Raw genomic sequence first — 25,398 nt, 5'->3', positions numbered from 1 at the left:
CATGCTTCCCCCTATCTATCTATCTATCTATCTATCTATCTATCTATCTATCTATCTATCTATCTATCTATCTATCTATCTATCTATCTATCTATCTTCAGTTTCTGTATTGGGAAGTTAAGTCAGCCTGTCAAACTTTTAAGTAAAGGAAAACTCACATTTCTTCTTCTTCTGTACTTTTTCTTGTACAGCATTTGAAAAGACAGCATTATTAAATTTTGCAGCAGTGTCATCTACAAAAACAAAAAAATGAAAAGTAACTAATAGTGCACCTCGGACATAAGCACACATGAATGCTGAGAATTCAGATTTCAAAGTTTCAGACTGCAGAGAGTGAATCATGAAAGGTTTTACTCTCTTTTTCTGTTTCTTTTTCCGGTTTCTTTGTGGTGATGGCCTGTGCCACCTCCACCTACTCAAAGCTTCATGATGCTCCAACAATGATGGATGGATTAAAAGGCAGAAGTCTACATGACCATCGTCATCAAGTCCTTCCGTGAGAACCCTAAATCCAAAGAGGACTGTTTCATTTATGTTAGGTAGAATGCCCAGAGGGGACTGGGTGGTCTCATGGTCTGGAATCCCTACAGATTTTATTTTTTCTCCAGCCGTCTGGAGTTTTTTTGTTTTTTCTGTCCCCTGGCCATTGGACCTTACTCTTATTCGATGTTAATTAATGTTGATTTATTTTGTTTTCTTATTGTGTCTTTTATTTTTCTATTCTTTATTATGTAAAGCACTTTGAGCTACTGTTTGTATGAAAATGTGCTATATAAATAAATGTTGTTGTTGGTTTTAATAATAATACTCTGTTTGCTCCATGTCACAATGTGTGATGAGACACGCAGAGGTGTAGAATGAATGGAGTTGTCATTGCATTACATCACATTTGAAACTCTGATCTCAGTTAAGGCACAGTATGCAAAAGATCTCAGAATGCAGAGTTATATTCTGGTCTCAGAGAAAATAAGGGGGTGAGCAGGAATGGTCTAGTATGTTGTCATTGTGTTTATGTACATTAATTTATCTAAAAAATGTTAACTTTATAAAATAATTAAATGCCTGTGCAAAGACTGAGATAGGTTTTTGAGTCTCTTATGCTCAATTTCCTTCTAATATGGTCACCATGACCTTCTGAGGATTCCATGACATTTTCCAAATATTGCTCATAAATCTTATACCATTGTTTACACATATGCCAAGCTGAGATTTTCCTATTAAATTATTTTAGGTCTCAGAAAAACTGATGGGTTCAAGTTTTGAAGGATTTTTGCCTCGGCTTTCTTTTTACCATACATGCTATTGACTGAGTAGCTTGTATGTGTAAAAGGAACTTGTGACTGATCAAATATTCTGATAATGCTGCTTAAGACAACCAACAGATAATGTCTGTGTGTGTGTGTGTGTGTTTGTGTGTATGCTTGATTCAGAAATAGAATGCCCAAGATTTTAGGCTTAAATTGTTTTGAACAAGGCATGGAAAAGGATGCTGGAAGTCTAAAATCCAGCAAATGGTGATTGTATAGCTGTCAGCAGACTAATGATGGAACAAATCTGACAAAGCTGACATGACTTGTACAGTTTAAAAGACTCATTGTAGTCAGTCATATAATAGCTGTGTATAACAGCAGTGCTGACAGAGCCATATCAGAACAGATCATTCATCAATCTATAGATACGGTGATACAGCAGGAAATGACCCATCTGATGGACTGAAATACAGAACACAATGGAATTTTAAAAACATTAAATTGTTGGATGAATGCTAACTCAACCTGATGGTTGGACCAGAGTATGTCAGAAATGCCATGTGTTCAAGAAGCATTCATGCTAATGGCAAACAAAGCACACTGGTGGTAGAAGTGGGGTGGTGTGGATGTATTCTTGTAGCACATACTAGGTCATACTGAACGCCAGGCGTAATTGAGCACTCATTTGGTGTGTTTATATTTGTATATTAGAACCCAAGTCTTTTTTGTCAGCACCCCCACTTACCTGTGGCATAATTTAACATGACATCAGCGTACACATTTTCCAAGGTCTTTGCTGGCTTTTTCCCTATCAAGGTAAACAAATTCAGATTACTGTGTTTGACTGCAAAATCTGATAAGAACACATCATAAAAGTCTTAAAAAAAGGAGCGGCCACACAACCAAACCTAATGTGACTAATTCAGAATAATGGGACTTTGTAACAAATTCTGAGAATTGTGTCAATATCTCCTGAGAAATTAAATCACCCCAATGAGCTGTTTATCTGATGTAGACTCTCACCTGGCTTCTTCTTTTTTAATTTTTCTATTACAAGGTCTGAATACACAACCTCAGTGCTAGACTCAGCAGTAGAATTACCTAGAAAAATGAAACAATTCATAACAAATAACAGCAATGTTAGAGTGAACATCAGCCATAACCATGTGTGCAAAGCGGGAAAGTCAGATTTCATAGATTTATATTTCACAAAGTGTATCAAAAGTCAAGCAAAATGAAACCTTTTATTCGCTAACTAAAAAGATTACAATATGCAAGCTTTCGAGGGGCCTGAGTCGCCTCGAAAGCTTGCATATTGTAATCTTTTTAATTAGCGAATAAAATGTGTCATTTTGCTTGACTTTTCACTACATTCATAATGGCTAACACGGTACAACACCCTAGTACTACAGACAAAGTGTATCAAAATTACCTGTTATAATACTCAATTGACAGAGTCAGAGACAGGTTTACATTAAGACAGGATAGACTAATATGCTACTTAAATTAATCCAGGTTTAAAAGATGTCTTTTGAGGACATTGCTTAATCTGATGATTAAATAGTTCTACACTATGGAATCCCAGTCTAAAAAAATAACTCAGTAAAAGAACTTCCACGATTTTGAAAAGAAGCAAAGTAGGTCAAACCAGTCTGTTATTTAGAGAAAAAAGCTTAATTTAGCAACTGAAAACGAGGAAAGAAACACATGGAATGCATTCACCTCTGCACTCATAATCAAATTATGGTGAACAACCCGATTAAGGCAGAAACCTGGTTTCTTAATAATCTGCATTTAAATGTTATGTTGTGGAGTTCTCCTTTGACAAAATGCTCCAATGTCATTAAGCACTGCAAAATCAGTAAAATGTGTTATCGCCAACTGCAAATCTGAAAATAAGCATGACGCCTGTGATAACTTTCTTATTTTATAAATATGTTTAAACAAATTGACGCTTTCTTTATAGGTTTCTGTTACTGGATTGCACACAGCAGCACTCTCTTTTCTTCTTGCCTTACACCCAGTGCTGCTGGAATAATAATAAACCAGTTATTTTAACTTCAATGTGATAAACATTGTGTTATGTCGCTCGTTACTTTAAAATGTAATCTGTGTAAGTAAGAAACTTTACTTTTAAATCATTCTTTACTTTCAGTTCATCAACATAATTTCTGAAATATTGAGACCAATTATTTTAGCCAGGAGAAAGAATAGTGCTAACGGCTGAACTTTTGCTTCTTGAAATGTATTTTGTGCCAAAAAATTTGCAGATGCTTCTACCCATGTCTGCTGAAAGCGTGTGTGAAGCAAATACATACGCGAGCTGACTGAACACAACGGATATGCGCTGTCTGACAGAGTACGATGGACATGCACAGACTACAAAGTCCCTAACACTAACCAGGTTATGGTGTACAGGGCCAAATAATTGGATTATTTCCGGAGAAATCGGCCTCTGTTAATTAGGTTTCTCAGATGCTAATAACCTAATTTCTCTAATTGGAATAAGAGTGGAGCAGAGGGGCAAATCACAAGGAAAAATGTGCTTCTGTCCCAAACATTATGGAAGGCACTGTAAATCTTGATGATTTTTAACATTAGAGTTCAATACAGTGGGCTGCTGTTCATAAAAGGCAAACTTGTAAAGACAGCAAAAATCAACAGCTTGTGCAGAACACGACCCATTGAGGACACTCACCTTTTTTCTTATCGTCAGGAAGATACACCAGCTCAGAGTAGACCATTGATGAGTTTTCCTCTATAAAATGTGCAGAAGCAGGAGGTTACAATTTTATTCGAATTTCCACATTCATATTCTTTAAATCGTCAAAGATATTTGGAGGTAAACATTGGCATTACAATATAATTTAAATTATTAATAATCAAATCACTCTGCCAAGTGTATTTTTGTTTTTCACTCTGTAACTCCCTGGTTTAAATTCTCATCCCACTTAATAATATTAGATGAGCAGATGGTAAGGGGCAGCTTGGATAGGGTCAGTGCTTTTTGTTTTTAAGAAGTTTAAACAGTGCTGGCATAAAGTGTGGTGATCTAATTGTTTATTACTTTCTTCTCCTCTACTGTTAAATTATAATACAATTTCTTAGCATGAACTTATGTTAGTAGGGTTTTCTGTATATTTTAAGATAATATATTGACTTTTGTATTTTTTATCTATATAAATACAATTGTAAGCTCTGTCTTTTTGTTTTACCACTTGTTTACATGTCTAGGCTGAACCAATTTTCAGAAAACTTTGCATCTGTATTGCTAATAGGTCAGCTTAAAATGTGTCATATTGGGGAGAGGGGATAGAATGGAAGGGCGCAAACCGAAAAAGAGTTCTAACGTGGGAACTACCATACCCATCAGGCAGTAGGAGTGAGCAGAGGTGGATGGGAGGACACCTTCAGCAGACACAAAGTTTTGTAGCAGCCAAACTACATTCCCTTTGAAGACCACAAGTACGTACAGCGGTTTTTTCTCCAATAATCTGGATAACAAGTTCATTGTCTCATTGGAATACAGCTGTTATCTAAGAGTTCATCTGTTTGCCTTATCGTGGTTGTGTTTAGCCATGCTGAAGTTCTCAAAAACAGTTTTATAACCATTTATTTATGGGTTTTTTTGTAATAATTTTTTATTGATGTCAAACAAGTAGGAAAGTAACAAAAAAGAAGACATTTTCATATTGAAATTTTAAAGAAAAAAAATAACACAGCCACTGGCACCCAACCAAATCCCAGAGCTATTTAAGAAAGTAGATACTAATTTAGGCCCAGAGGTTCACATGGTCGGATGAGGAAAGAAATCTAACAGAAAAGAGACAGATTTAAATCAAGGGTTTGCAGTCAGCCATGACTTGATCAGGGAGACAGCATTTTCCCATTTAGTATTTGCAGGTATCCCATTAATCCACGTGACTGACAGTTCTACTAATGCTACGTTGTAAAAAGAGGGCTTCTGGACCAATAAAGTGAAAGATACGGGATTCTTCCATCAGGAGACTATTAGAACTTTGGCCACTATTGTGCTGATTGTGAAGGGAAAAAGAGACAGAAGAGAAATCTAACAGAGGTAGAGTGGAAGGAGAGCAAAGAAGAGACGGCCTTAACAATAAAGCAACAGTGGGACATTCCCAGAATATGTGGAGAAAGGTGTCCTGTGCATTAAGGGAACACTGATGGTAGAGTGAATCAGGGGCCAAGACCATCTGGAAATTCTTCTTAAGGTAATAATAAACTCTATGGACAATTTTATATTATTTAGTTGTCCTCTGCGACTCCACCCATGTAGTAGTGAAAAAGGACAAACTTTAAAAACTATTAAAAACATAATAATTTATATTGAGAAGAATTTATATTGATAGCTTTCATATCCGAGGGTCTCTTGATATACAATAATTTTGGTTTTGCTATCGGGGTGAGAATGTAGCGGTGATATCTTTGCCAAAAATGTAAAAAGTTGGCAAGGTATTTCTGGCCAAGCAGAAGGCAGGTACACTCCAACATCAAACATTGCCACTATATCTGATTGTGTTCAGTTCTGATGGGAGACTGTCCCCCACATGGGGAGAAAAGTATGTGGCCATGATATCTCTGCCAATGAGCAGGTTCCCTTCTAAAACAAACGTAACTGAGATCTCTCTTTCAAAAACGTCAAACGTTGCTTTTTAACAATCTCTAGATGATAATGTCTGCTGTACAAATAGGTATCACTAACTAAGCGGAGGCAAGGTTTGCTCCAAAACTTGGCAAGAGGTAAAGTAACTTGAATGGAGACTGGCATGTGAGTGAGGAGGGCCCTGCCCAGCTCCCTAGTCCCTATTTCCACCTTCAGCATTTTCTGGGATCCCAATAACTCTTACAATATCCCTTCTTGCTCTATCCTCTTGTTCATAAAGTCTTTCATGGAGAGATTTGGTTTCAGCAGGCCAAGAGGGTATCTCCACTTCATGTTGCTCCACTTGAATGTGGAACTGCAGAAAAATTGACAAACGTTTCTGTTGTTCATTTCTTATTTCTACGATGTCGGCATGAAGGTTGGAAAACCTTCTCTGGATTGCGCTTAAAATGGCATTCTTCTCAGAGACAAAGGTTTTCAAATGGTCGAAAATCAAATCACTTCGAACAGTGTCTGTAGCCATGGGTGCTATTATGTAGTTCTCTGGGCTTTCTTCACTGGGCTGGAACAAAGAGAGTTTGGATGGTTCTGTCAACCTGAATGATCCATAAAAAATCATCAACTATTCAGAAAGGTATATCTATGCTTTGATGAGAGATTTATAAGGGTTATCCTTAGAAAAACGAGTAATTGCGTGGTTGGGTTAAGGAATAAGTTTAGGACACAGTCATACTGCACCGAGTGTCACATGGTCCCCCTATAACTATTTATTTATATCAATGCACCATTGGGTGCTTTGGCTAGTTTAACTAGATATTCATGTTTATGTCTGAAACTGGTCAATGATTATGCACTTTACTTTTTTTGCATTACATTTGCAGATTAGTGTAAGCACTGTATGCAATGAAGACCTCTGTATAACAATAAACTAATGTGAATTTACCCACCTTCTTTATTCAGTGAGTCCATCTTAATACCACCCTCACCAGGGGTACTCACATCAGATTCCTTCTGTTTTGTCCTACAGAAGCATAAAACATAAAAGATATTGCTAATGGGAACCAAACTGCATTAATGTTTTCAATCTGCTCAATGGGCTGAAATGTACAGCTGACGTCTATGGGTTACTATAGCACTTCACTTTATGCATACTTGCTCTATGTTCTCCATTTTCCAATCTATCAAAACCTTAATCAGTGACCCCTGTTTAGGACTCATGCTTGCAACCACAAAAGTTGGTATGTTTAGACAGAAGAAAATACTGGAGAAACGCAGCAACACATTTAAATAAGAAATTTAAAAAGAAATAGCACAGCAGTTAAAAAAGATAAACATCATTCTTAAGCCCATTACTTTGTGGGTGATCAGAGCCTATCCCAATAGTACTGGGTCCAATAAGGGAGGCAACAATAGACAGGTTGCCAGCCCATCACAGTCTTCATTTCACACACACTTGTACTGGGGCAACTTAGTATTGCCAATCAACTTAGTCCTAATGGACATGTGGAAGAAAAACTGGAGAACTTATTAAAAAAAATGTCCGCTGGCATCGGGACAACATGCATACAATCACACGGAGAATGACCAGGCTTTGATAATCGAAAATAGAACAATTGATCAGAGTGACAGCAGTACCAACCACTTTGAAACCATACCTCCTATCAATAAGAAAATATCTTACTCAGATTTTTCACAGAGAGTGGTAAACTCGATCACTTACCATAAAGTTAAAATAAAAAATGATGAAACAGTTAGATGTTAGCAGCAAGCAAAGACTGCTAATTCTACATTATTACACTGATGTGCACTTGAAGTTAAATATTATTAGAGATTCACGCAGGTCCACTCATAATTTAAAATTCATTAAAATAACTACAGAAGCTGTACATAACTCATCATACATTCATTCCCAACAACTTCTTTATAATCATTGACATATATGTAATATCAATTCAATTGCATTCACTGCAGTTAAATTCCATGTCTTACGACAATTAAACACATTTTGGTTTATAATAAAATGGCCTGCATGGCACTGCTGTAGAGCTAAAGGGTGCACCACCACTGTTGAAATGTATTGTTTTAATAATTAGATCTCACTTGAAGAAATAATTTGCTGTTGATGTGCTATTGAGGCTCCCTGCTGAGCCCTTTTCTGAGTCTACAGGATGCATTTATCACACCTGACACCAAAGAGGTGAGATAAAAAGCAACAAATATAAAATAACTAGAAAAAAATAAAAACATATAAAAGAAGCAAAAGGCACAAAGGCACAAAATGAAAGAAAATGTGCTCGGAAAATGCCCTAAACACACAACAAAATGGGCAAAATTAGATGAAACATCAGAAGGGAAAAATGGCTCCAGCCTCACTTAAAGTGTTTTTCTATATTTCTGTGTTCTTTTTATAGAAAAAAAAGTATCTGTTTTGTGATGGTTTGGATTTATGTGTATTTCATGTTTAATTGCCATTTCTGAATATTTTTTTTCATACTTTAATGCATTTTCTGTTATGCTCATAATTGTGTATTGTTCCTTTAACTGCACTTCAGTGTTTTGTAGTTAGAGCCATGGGAGGCGGGGCCACTCTGATGTCACACCTACTGAACCCGCCCTCTGGCTATTTAAGGCCCAGTTCAGCAATTCATTGTGCTTATGTTTAGAATATCATGAATTTTGCTATTTTTGTTGGATTTACTGGTCATTGTGTTTTTCTTGCTTCTGGTTAAGGATTTTGTCTTCTGGATTGTGTTTTGCGACTGGTTTGTTTAGAACTACCTTTGAGCAACTGCTTTGTACCCAGTTTCACCCTTTTGAGCACCTTACTTGTATTTGTTTTTTTATTTTTTTTTTCATAAATTCTGCACTGATAAAGATTCTTTGTTTGCCCTTTTGTGTACAATAAAAGGATTTCCAGCCATCCCTCTTCCTTAAGGGGCTTTTGATATACATTATTTTAGGACTTTTGTTTAGTTATTTAGGCCAGCTTCCCATAGGTCAGAACCAGCAGTTGGCAGTTGGAGTGAGCTGGATTGGGGTGGACCTCTTCAGGGCCAGCTGGTTAAGGTTCTGGCCCACTTTTGTTAGGTTTGGAAGCCTCAAACATTTTTGATGTGGTTCCTAATCAGAGCAATGTGTAACCCTTGTTGCATGTGTATCACTCTTGTTGTGAAGTGTCCTCCACTGGATACTCAAGACATAATCTCACATCGCCCCTTGTCACTGAGTGCAAACAGCAGCCTTATTAGCCAGTTGAATCAAAGCAAAACTTTATTGGCTCAAGTCATTTGTTGGACTACTGACTTTTACTCCGCAGTGGGCTTTACCAACTTCAGTTCTGCTGCACGGGTATGTGTCCGGTATCACATGAATGAATTGGGAAATTTTTTAATAACAGCAAAACAAGTGTAAAATTGTAGAAAATAACTAAAGGCAAAAAATAAAAACATGTACAAATGTGTATTCAAAACAAGATGTATTCATATAAGGATTTGCTCCCTTGGTCAAATCCTGAGACAGGCTGTGCCTTTGATGACTTTAAAGGCTGGGCCAGGAAATAACTGACTCTTTGCAAGAGTGAAAATGAGCAATCAGTTCAAGAAGGAGTGAAGTGTAAGAAAGTCTGATGAACAAAATAGTAACGTCATTGGTGTGCCTTTGCTGGCATTTTGTTATTGAAAAAGCTCCATAAAACTAAAATGATTGGGTTGCCAAACTTATTCAAATGGATTGTTGTTTATAGCTCATGTGAATGTACAGCAGTTTTTACAAATATGACTGACTGGATTGGAAAAGAATGCTAACAATGTCCATTTAGAGAACCACAGTGGTGCTACTATAACATCTTGGTTAACTACCCAATGACTAAAGTAGAAATATATATGCAACTCAACATATACTAGAGCACTGAGAAGGTTACCACTGATGTTTTCTAGTGAAGAGATAGATTTGAGGAGATTCCTCACAACAAGTTGATAAAAAGGCTTAAATCAAGGAATGATAAATTATAAAGAAAAAAAAGTTAAAAAATACGCTTGTCTCTTTGCAATGTAGACCATAATTTTAGATATTAGGAAGACTCACCTGATATTCTTACTCCAAGTGCATGGTAAGCCTACAGTTTAAACAAAAAAAAAATCTCTTAGAATTTCTTCATCATCCAAGATATGCAAAATCTACCCATCCAGTGGTGAGTTAATGTAAGCCTACACATGCAGAGCAGCAGCACTGCTGAGCAGCATATTATACAATGGTATCCTATTAGAACAGATCTCCGTAAATATAGAATGGGAAACTTTATAACCAGTTTATGTTTTTTTTGCATCATTCATAACCATCTCTGTATATTCTCTTCCTGCAAAAACTCCTTTGTAATCTGCTGACCTAAAGTGCCTTCAACCTCCTTGACCCCAGGTTTTCTTATGCCTAATATACTGACACACTTTGTCCAATTTCTGCAGTTTCTTTTGCACTCAACTGAAAAGTCGCTATGTTGGCAAAGAAGAACAACTGCAATATAAACAGCATCCATTTATGAGATGTGAGAGTTTGTGTAGTCCACTCACTCACCTCGAGTCTTGTGGTATACAAATAGCAGCAGTAGAAGTACCAGCAAAAACAGAACAAGTCCAATACTGACTAAAGCAGCAGTCAGAGGAGACCCTGTAGACAAACAGAGAAAATACACATTATCACCATGACAAGAATAATTTCTTCTGAATAAGGAATGTGGCTGCCAATCCAATAAAATAATATTTTGTTATTATTTTGGCATTCAATTGCCCTTCCTAAATATTCAAAAACTCACCCAGTTCCACACCCTAATAATGCCACTGTTCTAGACACTGTGTTTTACAGATTACTTGTTAGTTAAGTTTTGTTAATCTCAAGGGGAAATTTAGATAGATAACTAATAAATAATGTAATGTTATGCAGAAACAGGAAATTAAAGAATATAAGTAGTTTGTCTGGAATGGCAGGAGGAAGCATTGAATTGGCTGATAGAAACAGGTAGAAAAGATCCCCATAGACGCTTCTTAGCACACCATGATGGAATGAGCCTGCTGCTCTAAGTGCTCCAAAAGAGCACCTCCTGGATGCAATGCAGGGGATTTTTTTTTATGATGGCATCCAATTTTGCCACCATTCTTTTTTCCACAAGTGTTTTCTGTGTGTCCAGGTTAGCCCTGTGATGGAAAGGGCTTCCGTGATGAGTTTGTTCAAGTATTTAAACTAATGTTGCCTCCCCATTAGACCACAATGTAAAAAAATACACCCAGCTACTTCAGACACGTAAAATATCTTCAGTTTGCTGAATATATCAAAAGACTCGAGTTTCCTCAGGAAGTGCAGTCTACACAGGCTCTTCTTCTATTGTGCCACTGTGTTGTCAGACCAGTCCAATTTACTATTTATGTGAACCCCCAGGTACATGTAGCTCTCACCTGAGAATTTCTATACATTTGGTAGTTGTGTTTGGTACACTGAACATACTTACATAGTTAATAGATTTATCCAAGAAAATTCTTTTGGGTACTCTGGTTTTCCTCTCACATTACTCAAAAATTGCAGATTAGGTTAAATGTCAATTTCAAATTTATACTCTGTGTGTGAGTGTGGATGTGAATTAATAAAATAACAGTGGGAGGTCGAGCTTTTAGTTACAAGGCCCCTAAAATGTGGAATAGTCTGCCTGCTACCATAAGAGATGCCCCTTCGGTGTCAGCTTTTAAATCCCAGATGAAGACTCATTACTTCAGTTTACCCTGAAATACACCCTGACTAGAGCTGCTGATCAACTGTACAGACTGAATCACTTTTGTTAGTCATAAGCACTAAAACATAAGTAACATGATTGTTATAATTTGTTACTGACCCTCACCTATTCTGTTTCTCTTCTTGGTACTCAAATGTGGCACTTGGTGCCACAGCCCACCTGCCAAGTTGTTTTACCTGCCTAAGGTAAAGACATCCCTGATGGAGGATCACAGGAATCGTGTGGTAGAGGGGTCCTTTAATCGGATTGGCTGGCCCAGCACTGTTTCAGCTGTGGAATGGCCAAACTGGGGAAGCAGCTTGATGGCTGAGGTCATCTATGTCATCCTGTCCAGCTCTTCTATAGGCCAACTAACTACCGTTTGAGCTACAAATTTATCAAAATGTGTCAGTCCAGAGCAATTGCACCCAAGTTTTTGTGTTTTTGTGTGTAGATGAGTCTTCTGGCCTTGCAGTGCAGAGACATTTGGTTAGATGTTCATGGAAGAGTTGGTGCTAGAAAGACACTCCTCCATGAAGACAAATTCTGACTTAATGTCTCCTGACTGCAGAGGAGCATGCTGGGCTTCCAGTGGTATTTGTGAGTTCATAAATTCTTCTAATTTTGAAAGCTTCACTTTGACACTGCTCTCATTTGTTGCACTCAATAAATGCATTTAACTGCTTAATTTAGATGTAAACGTTATCTAAATAAGTGTGCTAAATTAATACACAACCTAGGGAGCCCTAGCAAAAGAAAATTCCATCCGAAAATATATGATTAAGTGGAGGAAAAGAATTATATTTAACATAAACCAAATTTAAATTACTACAGGGATGAATTGAGAAAAAAAAACATTAGGAGAGTTAAGTGAGCCAAAGGTTTAGGGAGCCGTAACAGATACAATGTCAACATAGTGTATTAAATGAAGAGGAGAAAAACTAATAGGCTTGCTGAATTTTACTTTGTGATTTAATAATATAAAAATAAAAATTTGTTCTCTGACCAGTCTTGTATTTTAATATCTGTAGGTGAGATTTGCATTAGTAAATATTTTCTTACCCCACACTTCAATTTCCATCTCTGTGCTGTACATTTTTCCTCCGCCTGGTGATTCTGCAACACACATGTAGGTCCCAGCGTGGCTTTTATCACACTGTTTGATGTTATACACTGCAGAAGCACTTCTGTTCTTTACAGTCACATTATCTTTAAGGAAGCTGAAGTGGAGTGTTGGGTCAGAGCTTTGGTTTCCAGTCCATGTGCAAGTCAGGTTGAGGGAGTCTCCCACCTTTACAGACCAGCCAGGAGAAGATTTCAGAGTTATGTGCATAGCTGAAATGATAGCATGAGCAGAATTAGTGTGTGAATGGGAGTAGAGGACCAAAGGGAGATTGACTGTTCACTTATATTCATCTAATGCCGTTGTTATATGTTTCAATAACGAGAAAGAAAGATTTTGTGCTCTCTTACAGTATTCTCCCTGAAACTTTCACCATTGAACTTGTAGTACCAGAGAAATATTTTAAGAAGAGCAAAATGCAAAATGTTTTTGTTAAAGAAAAATATAGTTAGCACAAGAAAACTGGGTTTGATCCCAGCCTGACTACTATTATATGGAGTTCTTCCCACTATCTTTCTCAGTTTTCTTCCCACTTCTCAAACAAGTGACAGTTACTTTGACTGGAAGCCCTAAGCTGTCTTGGTAAAAGCAGACAAAGGTCTGTGTGTAACTGTGCTCTTCAATGGAATGGCACGCAATTCCAGGGTTGGATCATGCCTTCTGTCCAAAGCAGACAAGATAGATTTAGGCCTCCAGGACAAGTGCTTTTCTTGCATTATAATTTGCTTTCTTATAAATGACCCTGTCACCTTCTGCCTGTGTTTTCCAGCTGTTCATCTTTTCATCAATTTTCGTCTCTACCTCAGCATTCCCATACCGTGTTTCCTTGTGCCTGGGCAGTCCCCATTCTTTTCTTCATCATTTAACAGTTGTCTTTTGATCATGATGCTTCTGAAGCCTCATCCATCATTGCTAACATAACTTCAGCAAATTTATTTCTCACACTTTTCTCCTTCAATTTCCAGACCTGCAGTTAGAATGAGGTGACCATCTTTCTTGCATGTCATAAAAGGTGAATTGAAGGAGGATGGCGTCATGAAGTGCAATCAAACTTAATAATTTCTGCTCTACTATACTCCCTTGGTGAGGCATAAATATGAGATTTACATAAATGCACAAAGAAAATAAATATTGCAATTGTAATGAAAAACTGATTGTTTGCTACAGATAGTCCAATGTGATTTGTAATATCTGTGGTTGGATTTTAGTCTCCCATTCACTTTTATCATTTGGTTGGCATTTGAAGTCACTGAATATTTAGCAGCTTAGACACTTTAGGTATGTTATCAGAAAAGCAATATTATACCCATGTTAGTGGAACATGTGGGTCTCCTGTCCTAAAATAACATGGAACTGAATGCATTAACATCATGTCCTGGAGGATTATAAATCATCTTTTCTTAGTTCTGGTGGCTCACGTAAAGCAAGCTGAATGTTTCTATTTTGGCAACACAGTATGTTTTCAGTATTAAAAAATACTGTCCCACAATGAGAACATTGCTGATCAAACATTCGTAAGCAGTTCTCTTTGAAATAAACACTGATGTAAAAAGCAAAGTTTGCATGTGAGCGGAGGCTCGTTTTTGGGCAAACATTTCTCCATCATTGTTGTTCTTGCATTCTGTATTGTGGTTTGTCGATGACCCATAATATTAGCCAGCTGCTCAATGGCTCTGTAGTCAGGCTTACTCTTTGCTTTGCTATGTGCTTCAGTGTCTTTTCTTCTTTTTGTTTTTCTTTCTTCCTCACTGAAGAACCTCCTGTGTTTGGCTTGATGCTCAGGAGATGTCTCTACTGGAGTTCTTTTTCACTCCACCATGGTGTGTAGCATTGTATTTTGTGATCATAACTATCACTTTGCTGTGAGGACACAAACACCGGTCAGTTTTTCACAGGCACTTGTCTGTCTTTGTTGTGCATACATTCTGCATTGCCTACTTGATGCTCAGCACTTGTCACAGCCGTTCTTTTCTGTTCTGCCATGTTACCCTTTTGAGCGCTCTACCGGGAGAAAGACATGAACCCTGATAACTCCACAGAGCTTGCTGCTACCCAAAATGTTTGGTTCAACAAATTCAAATTCAAGCCCCAGTGGTTGGCGGGTGACTGTGTGACAGACCGGCACAATCCATAACATTTCTTACAGTATATGCAGATAGATTATACAACATATTGTTGTCTTGTCAACATTAAACCCCAGCTTTACCCTTCAGCAAAATGACTACGTTGATTTCCTCCCCATCCCACCTTCACTTCTGAGATCAAGAAAATTCAGGGCCTACACCAGATTAAAGATAAAAGAATTTTTATTTTTTATTTAAGTGAAATTTAAAAATATTAGAATACGTAAATACTGTAAATAAAAAAAAAACAGTAAGACGCCTTATTTCCTAGCCATCAATTAATAATATACAATCAAAATCACACAATCTTTAGCAAGTAAAATCCTTAAAATCTTGTGTCACTGTCACAGAGACTTTGCCCTACCCATTTAACTTAACAATCTAATTATTTATATATTTCCAGGCAATTTTTTTTTGGCCAATTCAACCTTAAAAGGAAGATCTGCTTACAGTCATTTTGATAGTTCAGTAAAAGTGCTTAGCATTCACCTTTATAAGCAGCACATTCTCTTTTTCTTGCACTTATCATAAAACAATTCCATGTACTAGATAGATAGATAGATAGATAGATAGATAGATAGATAGATAGATAGATAGATAGATAGATAGATAGATAGATAGATAGATAGATAGATAGATAGATACTTTATTAATCCCAAGGGGAAATCACTTTTGGATTATATTATTCTGTTTAGACAAAAAAAGGTTTCAAGAGTAATACTAAGCAATTGCTATAAGGACTGTTTAAGATTAAACCTTAAGATTAAGGTATTTTTTAACAGAGTGCACCTTTTTTTTTTTTTTTACAAACTTGTGGTTTAGGAAGTTTGTCAAAGTAAGTCAGAAAATGTTATAATACTTTGGCTCAAGTTCTGGTTGTTCTTGTATCTATATAGTTCTTAATCTTTATTGAATATTGCACATTTTTATAATAATTCCTGTTTAGGCCATTCCAGTCCATTTCTGACTTGATTATATTGTTATGCAATGTTTTTCTGCAGTTGGGCTAAGATGGCCTTTATTATTCAAACAAATTATTATTATTATTTATTATTCAAACAAAGAGCTTGTAAGGTTTCAGCATTCAAAGTTGAGTATATCGCCATCTAGTGGAGTGATTTGGGAATGCAGAAAGCTGGTAGTTGTGAAGTCTTAGCTGTAAAAAAAAAAAAAAAACTCTCATTGGTATTTGAAGAAAACATGAAGTCTGGCCAAAGTTGTTTTCGGCACTTTAAAAGTATACAGCTTTATTTTATTAACTAATGAGCTTGAAAGCATAAGCTTGAAATGCTTTGAAAGGATTAAAAAGAAAAAAAAATGTTCTAAAAACAAATATAATTTTAGGACTTCATTTTACCAATTTGATAAAAGAGAATTATGCCAGAAGGCTGAATGCTGAGTTCTTTTTTTTTGTGGATTGATTGTACATTATGCTGTTGTATTTATTTTTTTCTTATTTATCTGATTGAGTTGTGTCCTGTTGTAATTTATTCTTTCAAATAAACTGAAAAAGAAAAGTGCACAATGAACCCAAATTAGGAAAGAAAATATCTAAATGAAGGAAACTGAAACGTGGAATGAAAGAAAGCAGGAGAAGTCTTTAAATCTAAAAATGGTTCCTCAAGTATGATGTTAATGCCACACATAAACAGAATGACATAAAGAGCAACTGAATTTTTCTGTCAGGCCCATTTGTTTTTTTATGCCTGCCTATTGGTATTATGGCGGAATGGTGGCTCAGAGGCTAGGGATCTTCCCAGGCAATTGGAAGGTCGCCAGTTTGAATCTCATAGATGTCAGAAGTGATTTCACTCTGTTGGGCCCTTGATCAAGGCCTTTAACCTGCAATTGCTCTGTCCTGGGTATGACATTAACCTGCAAGCAGGTCCTCTAATTTGCAGGGTTGGTAGCAGGATTGGCACTTCAGCCACTGTAAAAAGCCTCACACTGTTTCATTTGATGTGTGGTGCTGAGGTGTCACCTGTTGCACAGCTACACTCAGGTCCTAAATTGAAATCTTGAAGTGGTTCTTCGTGTGGTGGGTGAGGCAATGTGCTGTATCAGTGCATACATCCACCCTCAATTGGAATTGAATAGTTTTAGTCAGCACTAACTGTACCCCGCAGATTCACCTATGTAGTAGTGAAACAGGACAGCTCAGAGGGCCCTGCCCGGATCACCACTCATGATGTCACGCTTCCCCCTCCTCTTTGCCCACAGCCTCTGTCTCAGATTAGCGCGAGTTTATCGCTCCGGCAAGCAAACTATGATACTTAGCGCGATGAGAGAAGTCGCCAAATCAACCGGAATATTCAAGCAAATTATAGAAAAGATACAATCTAAATCTGTTAAGTAGTTCTCTTGTTCAATAGCTAAGCGGAGGTAAGCTAAACCCTGAGGCTGGCCTGTGAATGAGGAGGGCCCAGATCTCCTCCGCTTGGCCCATTGTGTTTCCCTCGGATTCATGTGAAAAAATCGGTACTGCAAGCAAACTATGATATTTAGTGTGATGAGAGAAGTTGCAAAATCAACCGGAATGTTCAAGCAAATTATAAAAAAAACCCAATCTAAATCCGTTAAGTAGTTCTCTCGTGAAAAGCGGACAGACATACAGAAAGACGTTGGATTTTATATATATAGAGATGAAAATAAAGACCAGCAGGACAGTCATTAGTAGAAATGAAAATGTTAAGTGGGCACTGAGCATTCTGCACATGGAGCTGTTGAACTATTTAGATGGTAAGGGTGCAAACTCTTTCAGGGGAACTTATAAAACAGTATATTCTTAAAACTGATGATTTACATATGTTTAGAGAGAATTGTGAACATATATGAAAATAAGTATTACATCTTAGTGTATGCTAGTATAGTAAGGGTTAAATCACTTATATATTATTTGATTGCCTATTTTATTTATTTTTCTTAGCAAGCTGGAAACCATGAGGTGGAGTGGTGGCTCTGAGGATAGGGATCTGCGCCACCAATCACAAGGTTGCTGGTTCAAATCCCATAACCGACAGAAGTGACTCTACTCCATTTGGCCCTTGAGCATGACCCTTAACCTGTAATTGCTCTGTCCTGGGTATGACGATAATCTGCATCCAGGTCCTTCCAATTTACAGGAAAAACTTGGGGGTTGGTGGCAGGATTGGCACTCTAGCCACCGTAAAAAAAAACCTTCACATTTTTTCAATGTGATGCTGAGGTGTCACCTGCTGCACTCGGGTCCTAATCCAGGTGGTTTGTTGTGTGGTTGGTGCAGCAATGCGCTGTCAATGCATGCTCCCAACCTCTCATCTGGAACCCACCAATATTTCATAAGTCATGGTCAGGTATGCAGAGAGGGACTGACAGGCACAAACCCCCTCTTCTACGTGGTGTTGACTGGAAATAATGGTGACAGGAACAGGACGGGTGCAAGGTGTGGTGAGGGCCTGTCAAGTGGGCATAATGAATAGAACATTGTATTACCTCATTAAGCTGGGAAATAATGGTGGAGCTAATTAGAGGCAGGACCAAGGCTATTGTCAAATAAGGGTGATTAATGAGCTAAGTACAGTAATCTCTTGATAAGAACTGTAATAAAAGTAAGACAGCCCCATTGCTGGATGCTCATTTCACTGATTTGAGATGGTTCTACACTTTTTTAGGGTGGGTGAACAATTTGCAATTTTCTTATTTTTTTTACATTAGAAGATGGGGGTGCCTTTTCACAATTAACATTTTATTTGTACTGATAGTTGATTGGAAGCAGGCATACACTGTGTAATTCTATGGGCTTACGAATATGTTAGAAGCCTTTTGAGCAATTGTGTATGATTGAGCGGCTAGAACATTGAACAATATTTTACCTCCATAATGGTACCTTCATAATTTGATGCTATAAGCAATGATGTGATATTTCACTTCATCTCTGTTTTTAGAGTAGACTAAATCTAACTAAACTTGCTTTCACTATTTGTTTAATTAGCCACCTCTTATGACTAGCCGACTATTTTGCTTATGCTAATCTGGTGAAAGGAGAAACATACAATGCTACCAGGAACTTTTAACTTCTGTGCAGTGTTCCTCATTATTTCACCTTAAAGACTGGATCATGATACTTCTCTTGAAGATATATCATATAGCACATGGTTTTCTTGCCGTAGCTTTCTATCATTAATTCTGTGCACTCAAAAGCACACAGAAAATGCATAAATATGGAGTATTTTTCTGATTGGTCAATGAGACCTGAAATGCAGAATCTGCTCATACAATTTTTCATACTTGACAAACTCAAGTGGACAGTGGCCACATTTTTGTTTAATGCTTCAAAAAATCGTCAGCTATTCAGATCATTTCCGAACATATTTCATACTTTATGGATAACAACTTTATGATATTCAATGACTTTTTTGAGATTGTGTGCCAGTTTGAAAAAAAAGAAAGCAACAACTGAAGTGAAAACCTTGAAACTTACATTGTTTAGGAACTCTAGTCAATTTTTTTCACATGACTGTCTGGTCAGGTGCCACTCAAGTAATTTTTTATAGCAGTCAGTTCAGAGGAAACAGTGGCTTAGGGTGTTGTGCCTGATCAGGACACAAACTGAGACACAAAAAACACAAATGACCAGGGGCCTCATGTATAACGCCGTGCATAGAACTCGCACTATAAAATGGCGTAAGCACAAAAGCCGAAATGTGCTTACGCACAGAAAAATCCAGATGCAGGAATCTGTGCGTACTCCAGCTTCCACGTTCTTATGCTACATAAATCCCGATCAGCGTGAAAACTAACGCTCGTGCACGCGCTTCATGTAACGCCCAACTCCTCCCAGAATTACGCCTCTTTGAATATGCAAATCAATATAAATCGCCCTTAAGTGCAGCCTTCTGTGAAAAGACAATGGGAAAAGCACAGGGGAAAATATAAGAATTTCAGCGAATACCAAGTGGAGGCAAAGGAAAACATAGTATTTGTTCAAATAAACTGTGGTATAATCAACAAAAGGAAGTTGATCGAGGGACATAGCATGTTGGAGAAACTTGAAAGCTCACGTTCACAAAATCGCACAGTGCCGGAAATAAAAAAGAAGTCACATATCAAAGTCGCCATGAACTGTATGAAAGCTTATTAGGGTACAGAGAAAAAAAAGGCACACAGTGGGGAAAAAGCACGAAATGTCAACTTCAATCTCAAAATTTACACTTTAATCATGTAGTTTATTTTGTCATTAAAACAGAACATCATAAACTTCATCTTAAAATCATTTAATTAACCAGTTTCTCAAATCACATCATAATTAAAGTAAAGCACGTTAAATGCTTTGTTTTGTATGTGATCTTCTATATGCTCTATGTGTGTGAATCACTACGTGCTTCTTAAACTGGATCTCTTCCTCCAACAGAAAAGAGAATCCATTACATGCATATTACAGCTCTCTGAATAACTAAAATACTGAGATGTATACGTGATATCATTTTCATGATGATAAAGCACATTATTAAAAATGGGTTTCACGGTGCAGTGATTGTGTGCGACCTTCGATGAAATTATTTATTGCAGCAGTACTCATGGGCGGCTCTATGTTCAATAGAGAAAGTCCAATGTCAATATGTTATCTTATGCACGGTGGATCGCCACACAATCAGCTCAGTAATAGACGTTAAGCCATCTGTAAGCTTAGAGCGCCGATTCTTCAAAACGTTTAAGGAACATTGAAATATCTTCGTAGTACATGTTTAATTATTCTATCCTTCACGCCAGTCCCAGTGAAGAATGTAGATTATTTAAATGAAGTTAAAGTTTTATCTATACTAATAAAAGGCAAAGCCCTCACTGACTCACTCACTGACTCACTCACTCTCTCACTCATCACTAATTCTCCAACTTCCTGTGTAGGTAGAAGGCTGAAATTTAGCAGGCTCATTCCTTACAGCTTCCTTACAAAAGTTGGGCAGGTTTCATTTAGAAATTCTACGCGTAATGGTCATAACTGGAACCTATTTTTCTCCATATACTGTAATGGACGTTAGCTCGATGGACGTGGGTGGGGCGGAGCTGCATATGACATCATCACGCCTCCCACGTAATCACGTGAACTGACTGTGACCGCAGTACGTGGAAAAGAAGGAAGAGCTCCCAAAGCACTGAAGAAAAACGCCGAATACTTTATTCCCCAGATACAAGTTTAATGAGAAGACACGAGGTATAAACAAGACTTTGGATCACTTTGTAACGGAGTTAAAATTTGCTGTAGCGAGAAACTTTTAAATGCTGGGTCTTAGCTAACATTAAATAAAGCCGTGGACATCGCAACATCACACAAGAGAGCAGCTCACGTGAACTGACTGAACGCAGTACGAGTGATCACTTTCATGCATCAAACCTGTTCAAAAAACGCATTACGCAATTGACAGGGTGGGAAAAGAATATCCTCCGAGCTGAGCTCCACAGCTAACGCGGTCTTGTGGAAGCAACTTCGTCACGCTGCCACCAAATACTGACAGAAAAATCCACAAGTTAATACACATGCTGTCTCTAGAGTTTCTCCACACTCAATGTATTCCTCGCATCCCCGTTACACCCTCTGATCTCCCATTTCAATTCAGATGCCTCCAATTTCCAGTGAGGCTCTGCTTCGCAATGAGAAGTAAGAAGTCTCAGGGACAGACCCAACAAAAGGTTGCCATTGATTTCAGGCAAGATTGTTTTTCTCCTGGACAACTATACGTTGCATTCTCAAGAGTGAGCTCGCGCAGCTTCGTCATATTACAACCAGAGTGCTGAACTGACAACGTGATATATAAAGAGAACTATAATAATCGTAATAAACGAACAATAAAACAGCGGAGAACCCGTGGATTAAATAAAAAGGCAGCTTTCTTGGCAAAGCAAGGAAAGAGGATGGCTTTATATGTCGTTCGTTTATAAAACAGCAGAGACGCTGTGTAAAAGCTTCTTCACAAAAAGCCAGTGGAGCGCCTTATATGAGCAGGCAGTCAGCTAAAGAAGGGAATCAATAAATATCTCTAATCGTGATAAACAAACAAAAAATAGCGTACAAGCCGCGGATTAAATAAAGGAAATGGGTACCTGAACAGTACAGTATGTCTCGAATAGCTACACAATAGCTATAAGAATCGTAATAAATGGACAATAAAATAGTACAGAACCGCGAAGCAAGGAGAAACGATGGTCTTATATGGTGTTCGTTTATAAAGCAGCGGAGAAGCTGTGTGAAGGCAGCTACACAAAAAAACAGCAGAGCGCCACACACTGAATGTATTCCTCGCATCACCGTTATACCCTCTGATCTCCCATTTCAATTCAAATGCCTCAAATTTCCAGTAAGGCTCTGCTTTGCGATGACAATTAATAAGTCTCAGGGACACACCCTACAAAAGGTTGCCATTGATTTGAGGCAACATTGCTTTCCTCCTGGACAAAACTAGACGTTGCATTCTCAAAAGTAATCTCAGTGCACAGCTTGGTCATATTACAACCGGACTGCTGAACTGACAATGTGATATACGCGGGGATTTTGCTATATACAGTATATATATATGTATGTATGTATGTTTATATATATATATATAAGTAGATATGTATGTATGTATGTATATATATATATGTAGATATGTATGTATGTATTTATATATATATATATAGATATGTATGTATGTATGTATATATATATATATATATGTGTGTATATATGTAGATATGTATATATATATATATATATATGTAGACCTGTATATATATGTATATATGTGTCTGTGTGTGTATATATTGTCACACACGTGTGCATGGGAAGCAGCTGAAGGGCTTAGGAAATACTGTTTATACATCTGCCCAGGGGGCGGGGTGCACTGACGCTCTTTCTGAGTTCTCTGCAGGTCTTACCCGGGAAATCCCACCAGGAGCCGCCATTTCCAGGAAGGACACATCACTTCCGCCCAAGAATGAGGTCACTTCCGTTCCGCCCCAAGGATGATGTCACTTCCAGTTCCGCCCAGAGGACTACATCATTTCCGCCCTCTGTGCTATAAAGCTCACTGCCTTGCTTAGGCAGGCAGTTCTGTTTTGGACTCTGTTGTGTAAACAACTGTTACAATGCCTCAAAGACTTTTGCAGCCGGGAAACCGTAATAAACGGGTGGCTGCCCCAAACCTTTCCACGTCTCTGGTCTCCACTTATTACAGTGGCGTAGTCGGCAGGATGGTGTCCCCGATGAACCCGGGACACGAACTATCACGGAACCAGGTGGGTGAGTACCGGGGCCGAGTTTCGGGCGGGAGCGCCAGAGGGTCAGGAAGGACGCGTGCAGGCTCTGCTCCATGAGCATAACTCGGTGGGGACCACCCATCTCGTGGAGAACGTAGAGGGGACCCACAGGCGTGGGCTGGCTTCTGGGGAACACACACGAGTGGCTCAGTATGCTCTCCTTGGCAGGAAAGCCGAGCTGCCCATCGGGACCAAGGTCCCAGTTAACGATGGGTTGTCCCCAGGCCGGCAGGTGAAGGAAATCATAAACTGGGAGTTTAACCCAAGCAAAGGGCTGTCAGAGCAGGCTATGGCTCTCTGGCAACAGGTGGGTGAGTGGCTACGCCATTGAGTTAACCCCTTACAAATAGTGCAGCAAGTGGCCTGTTTTCTGCTGCTAAAAGACTACCCCAGGAATTTGCCCAGCCGCCTGGGGCGAATTCCATTCTATGGACGAGCTGCTGCAGCTCTTGCAAACCCAGAGGCCGGCTGTGAAACCTGGGAGGGCAGACCAGCCGCTCTGTGGACTACCCGGGAGCTATGTCCCACTAAAGCAGTCCCTTCCACGCATTCCAGAGCTTGTTCCGAAGTCGCCGGGCCGCCTGGCTTGCGACCTGTCGGGAACAAGGCGGACCGTAGGGGACAATGGCGGGTTGTTTGTGTGCCCTTAGCAATCCCTCGGATAAACATACGGGAGCTTCTTATTAATGGACATAAGATAACAGCGCTGTTCGATTCCGCAGTAACGTGTCTGTCGTTGCTCGCCGCTTTATTCTGCCGCAACAGTGGATTAAAAAGAAGACCAGTCTAAAATGCCCTTGAGGTCAGACCGGACGCTCTCTGAGCTGAAACACATAAAGAATACCGCCAGACGCATTTGCCCATGCCACAGGGACCTCACTTTGTCGTTGATAATGATTTGTTGCTGAACATGAGGGGTACCGGCGGCAGGTTTGCGAAGTTAGCATGGCCGATCCTCCTAGGAGGGACCGTGCTCCCGTAATCCTCGGGCCCGAGACTGGTCTGATAGTAATTTCGAGCAGCTATCCCCCAGGCAGAAACAAGAGCTCGAAGCAGCTATCCGCTCTGTCCCAGAGGTGGTAAGTGAAAACCGTATTGCGTTTACTCCGGAGGCAAAGAAAGTAGAAGTGGAACTGGAAATCAAGCGAATGCTGGCACTAGGAGTAATCGAGGAAAGTAGTAGTCCCTGGTCCAGTCCCATCGTCTTGATTGCTAAGCCTGGCGGCAGTTGGAGGTTTTGCAATGATAACCAAGTTTCCAGATTGATGCATTCCCGTCATTTATTCCAGCATATACAGCAGGTGTGTATATATGTAGATATGTATATATATATATATATATATATGTAGACCTGTATATATATGTATATATGTTCTGTGTAAAAGGGCTCTGACTTCAGCATATATATTGATCTCCCCTAACTTCTCTCCCTTTTATATATATATATATATATATATATATATATATATATATATATATATATATGATGCAGCATACAATATATATATATATAAATATAAATATATGTGTGTGTGTGTATGTATGTGTATATATATATGTATGTGTATGTGTGTATATATATACAGTGTATGTATATTTATCTATATGTATGTATGTATATATGTATATGTGTGTGTTGTATGTATGTATATGTATGTGTATATATATGTTGATATGTGTATATATGTATATATATGTAGATGTGTATATGTATATATATATACACACAGGTATATATATATATATATATATATATATATATATATATATGACAGCAACACTCATAACAGTGACAAAACAATTATATTGACAATCATGTTACGTTATTTTTAAAATGTTTTCTTTTCTTTTTCATAACTTCTTTAACACACTACTTCTCCACTGCGAAGCGCGGGTATTTTGCTATCTGTATAATATAATCAACATATTTTGCTGCATTTCATCTTAAAAATGATATCGTCATTATATGTAAATACGCACTTTATAAAGTGGTGCAGGTTGTGTAATATTATAACTGTAGTGCAAATTTACAGTGAGGTAATTGTATTTATAAGTACAAACAGTTCTACAAGGAGCACTTGATTGAGTGCGTTTAAAGTTCTTGGGATGAAAATGTTTCTGAACCGCGAGGTCCTCACAGGAAAGGCTTTTGCCGTTATGCCATGGCTGAGACAGCGTGTTCTTGATGCTGTATACCGATAATTCTCTTTCCGATCAGCTGCTGCTGTGATTCACACTCAGATACAGTGATA

General features: G+C 38.2%; 1 protein-coding gene across 1 annotated transcript in view; it reads right to left on the bottom strand.

The window, feature by feature from the left end:
- LOC120519066 (Fc receptor-like protein 5) overlaps nt 1-25,398 on the bottom strand; it is a 68,272-nt gene that overhangs the window by 3,537 nt on the left and 39,337 nt on the right. The window contains exons 9-16 of the mRNA XM_039742153.1: nt 12,692-12,964; nt 10,444-10,536; nt 9,958-9,988; nt 6,822-6,895; nt 3,949-4,008; nt 2,274-2,351; nt 1,996-2,058; nt 159-233 (exon numbers count right to left, since the gene is read on the bottom strand). Of these exons, the coding sequence (XP_039598087.1) occupies nt 159-233; nt 1,996-2,058; nt 2,274-2,351; nt 3,949-4,008; nt 6,822-6,895; nt 9,958-9,988; nt 10,444-10,536; nt 12,692-12,964 (747 nt within the window). The remainder of the gene's footprint in view (nt 1-158; nt 234-1,995; nt 2,059-2,273; nt 2,352-3,948; nt 4,009-6,821; nt 6,896-9,957; nt 9,989-10,443; nt 10,537-12,691; nt 12,965-25,398) is intronic.

The sequence above is a fragment of the Polypterus senegalus genome, chromosome 18 (assembly GCF_016835505.1).
Source record: "Polypterus senegalus isolate Bchr_013 chromosome 18, ASM1683550v1, whole genome shotgun sequence".
Lineage (NCBI taxonomy): Eukaryota > Metazoa > Chordata > Cladistia > Polypteriformes > Polypteridae > Polypterus > Polypterus senegalus.
The sequence above is the reverse complement of the archived record's forward strand: the minus strand, read 5'-3'. Positions and strand labels throughout refer to the sequence as shown.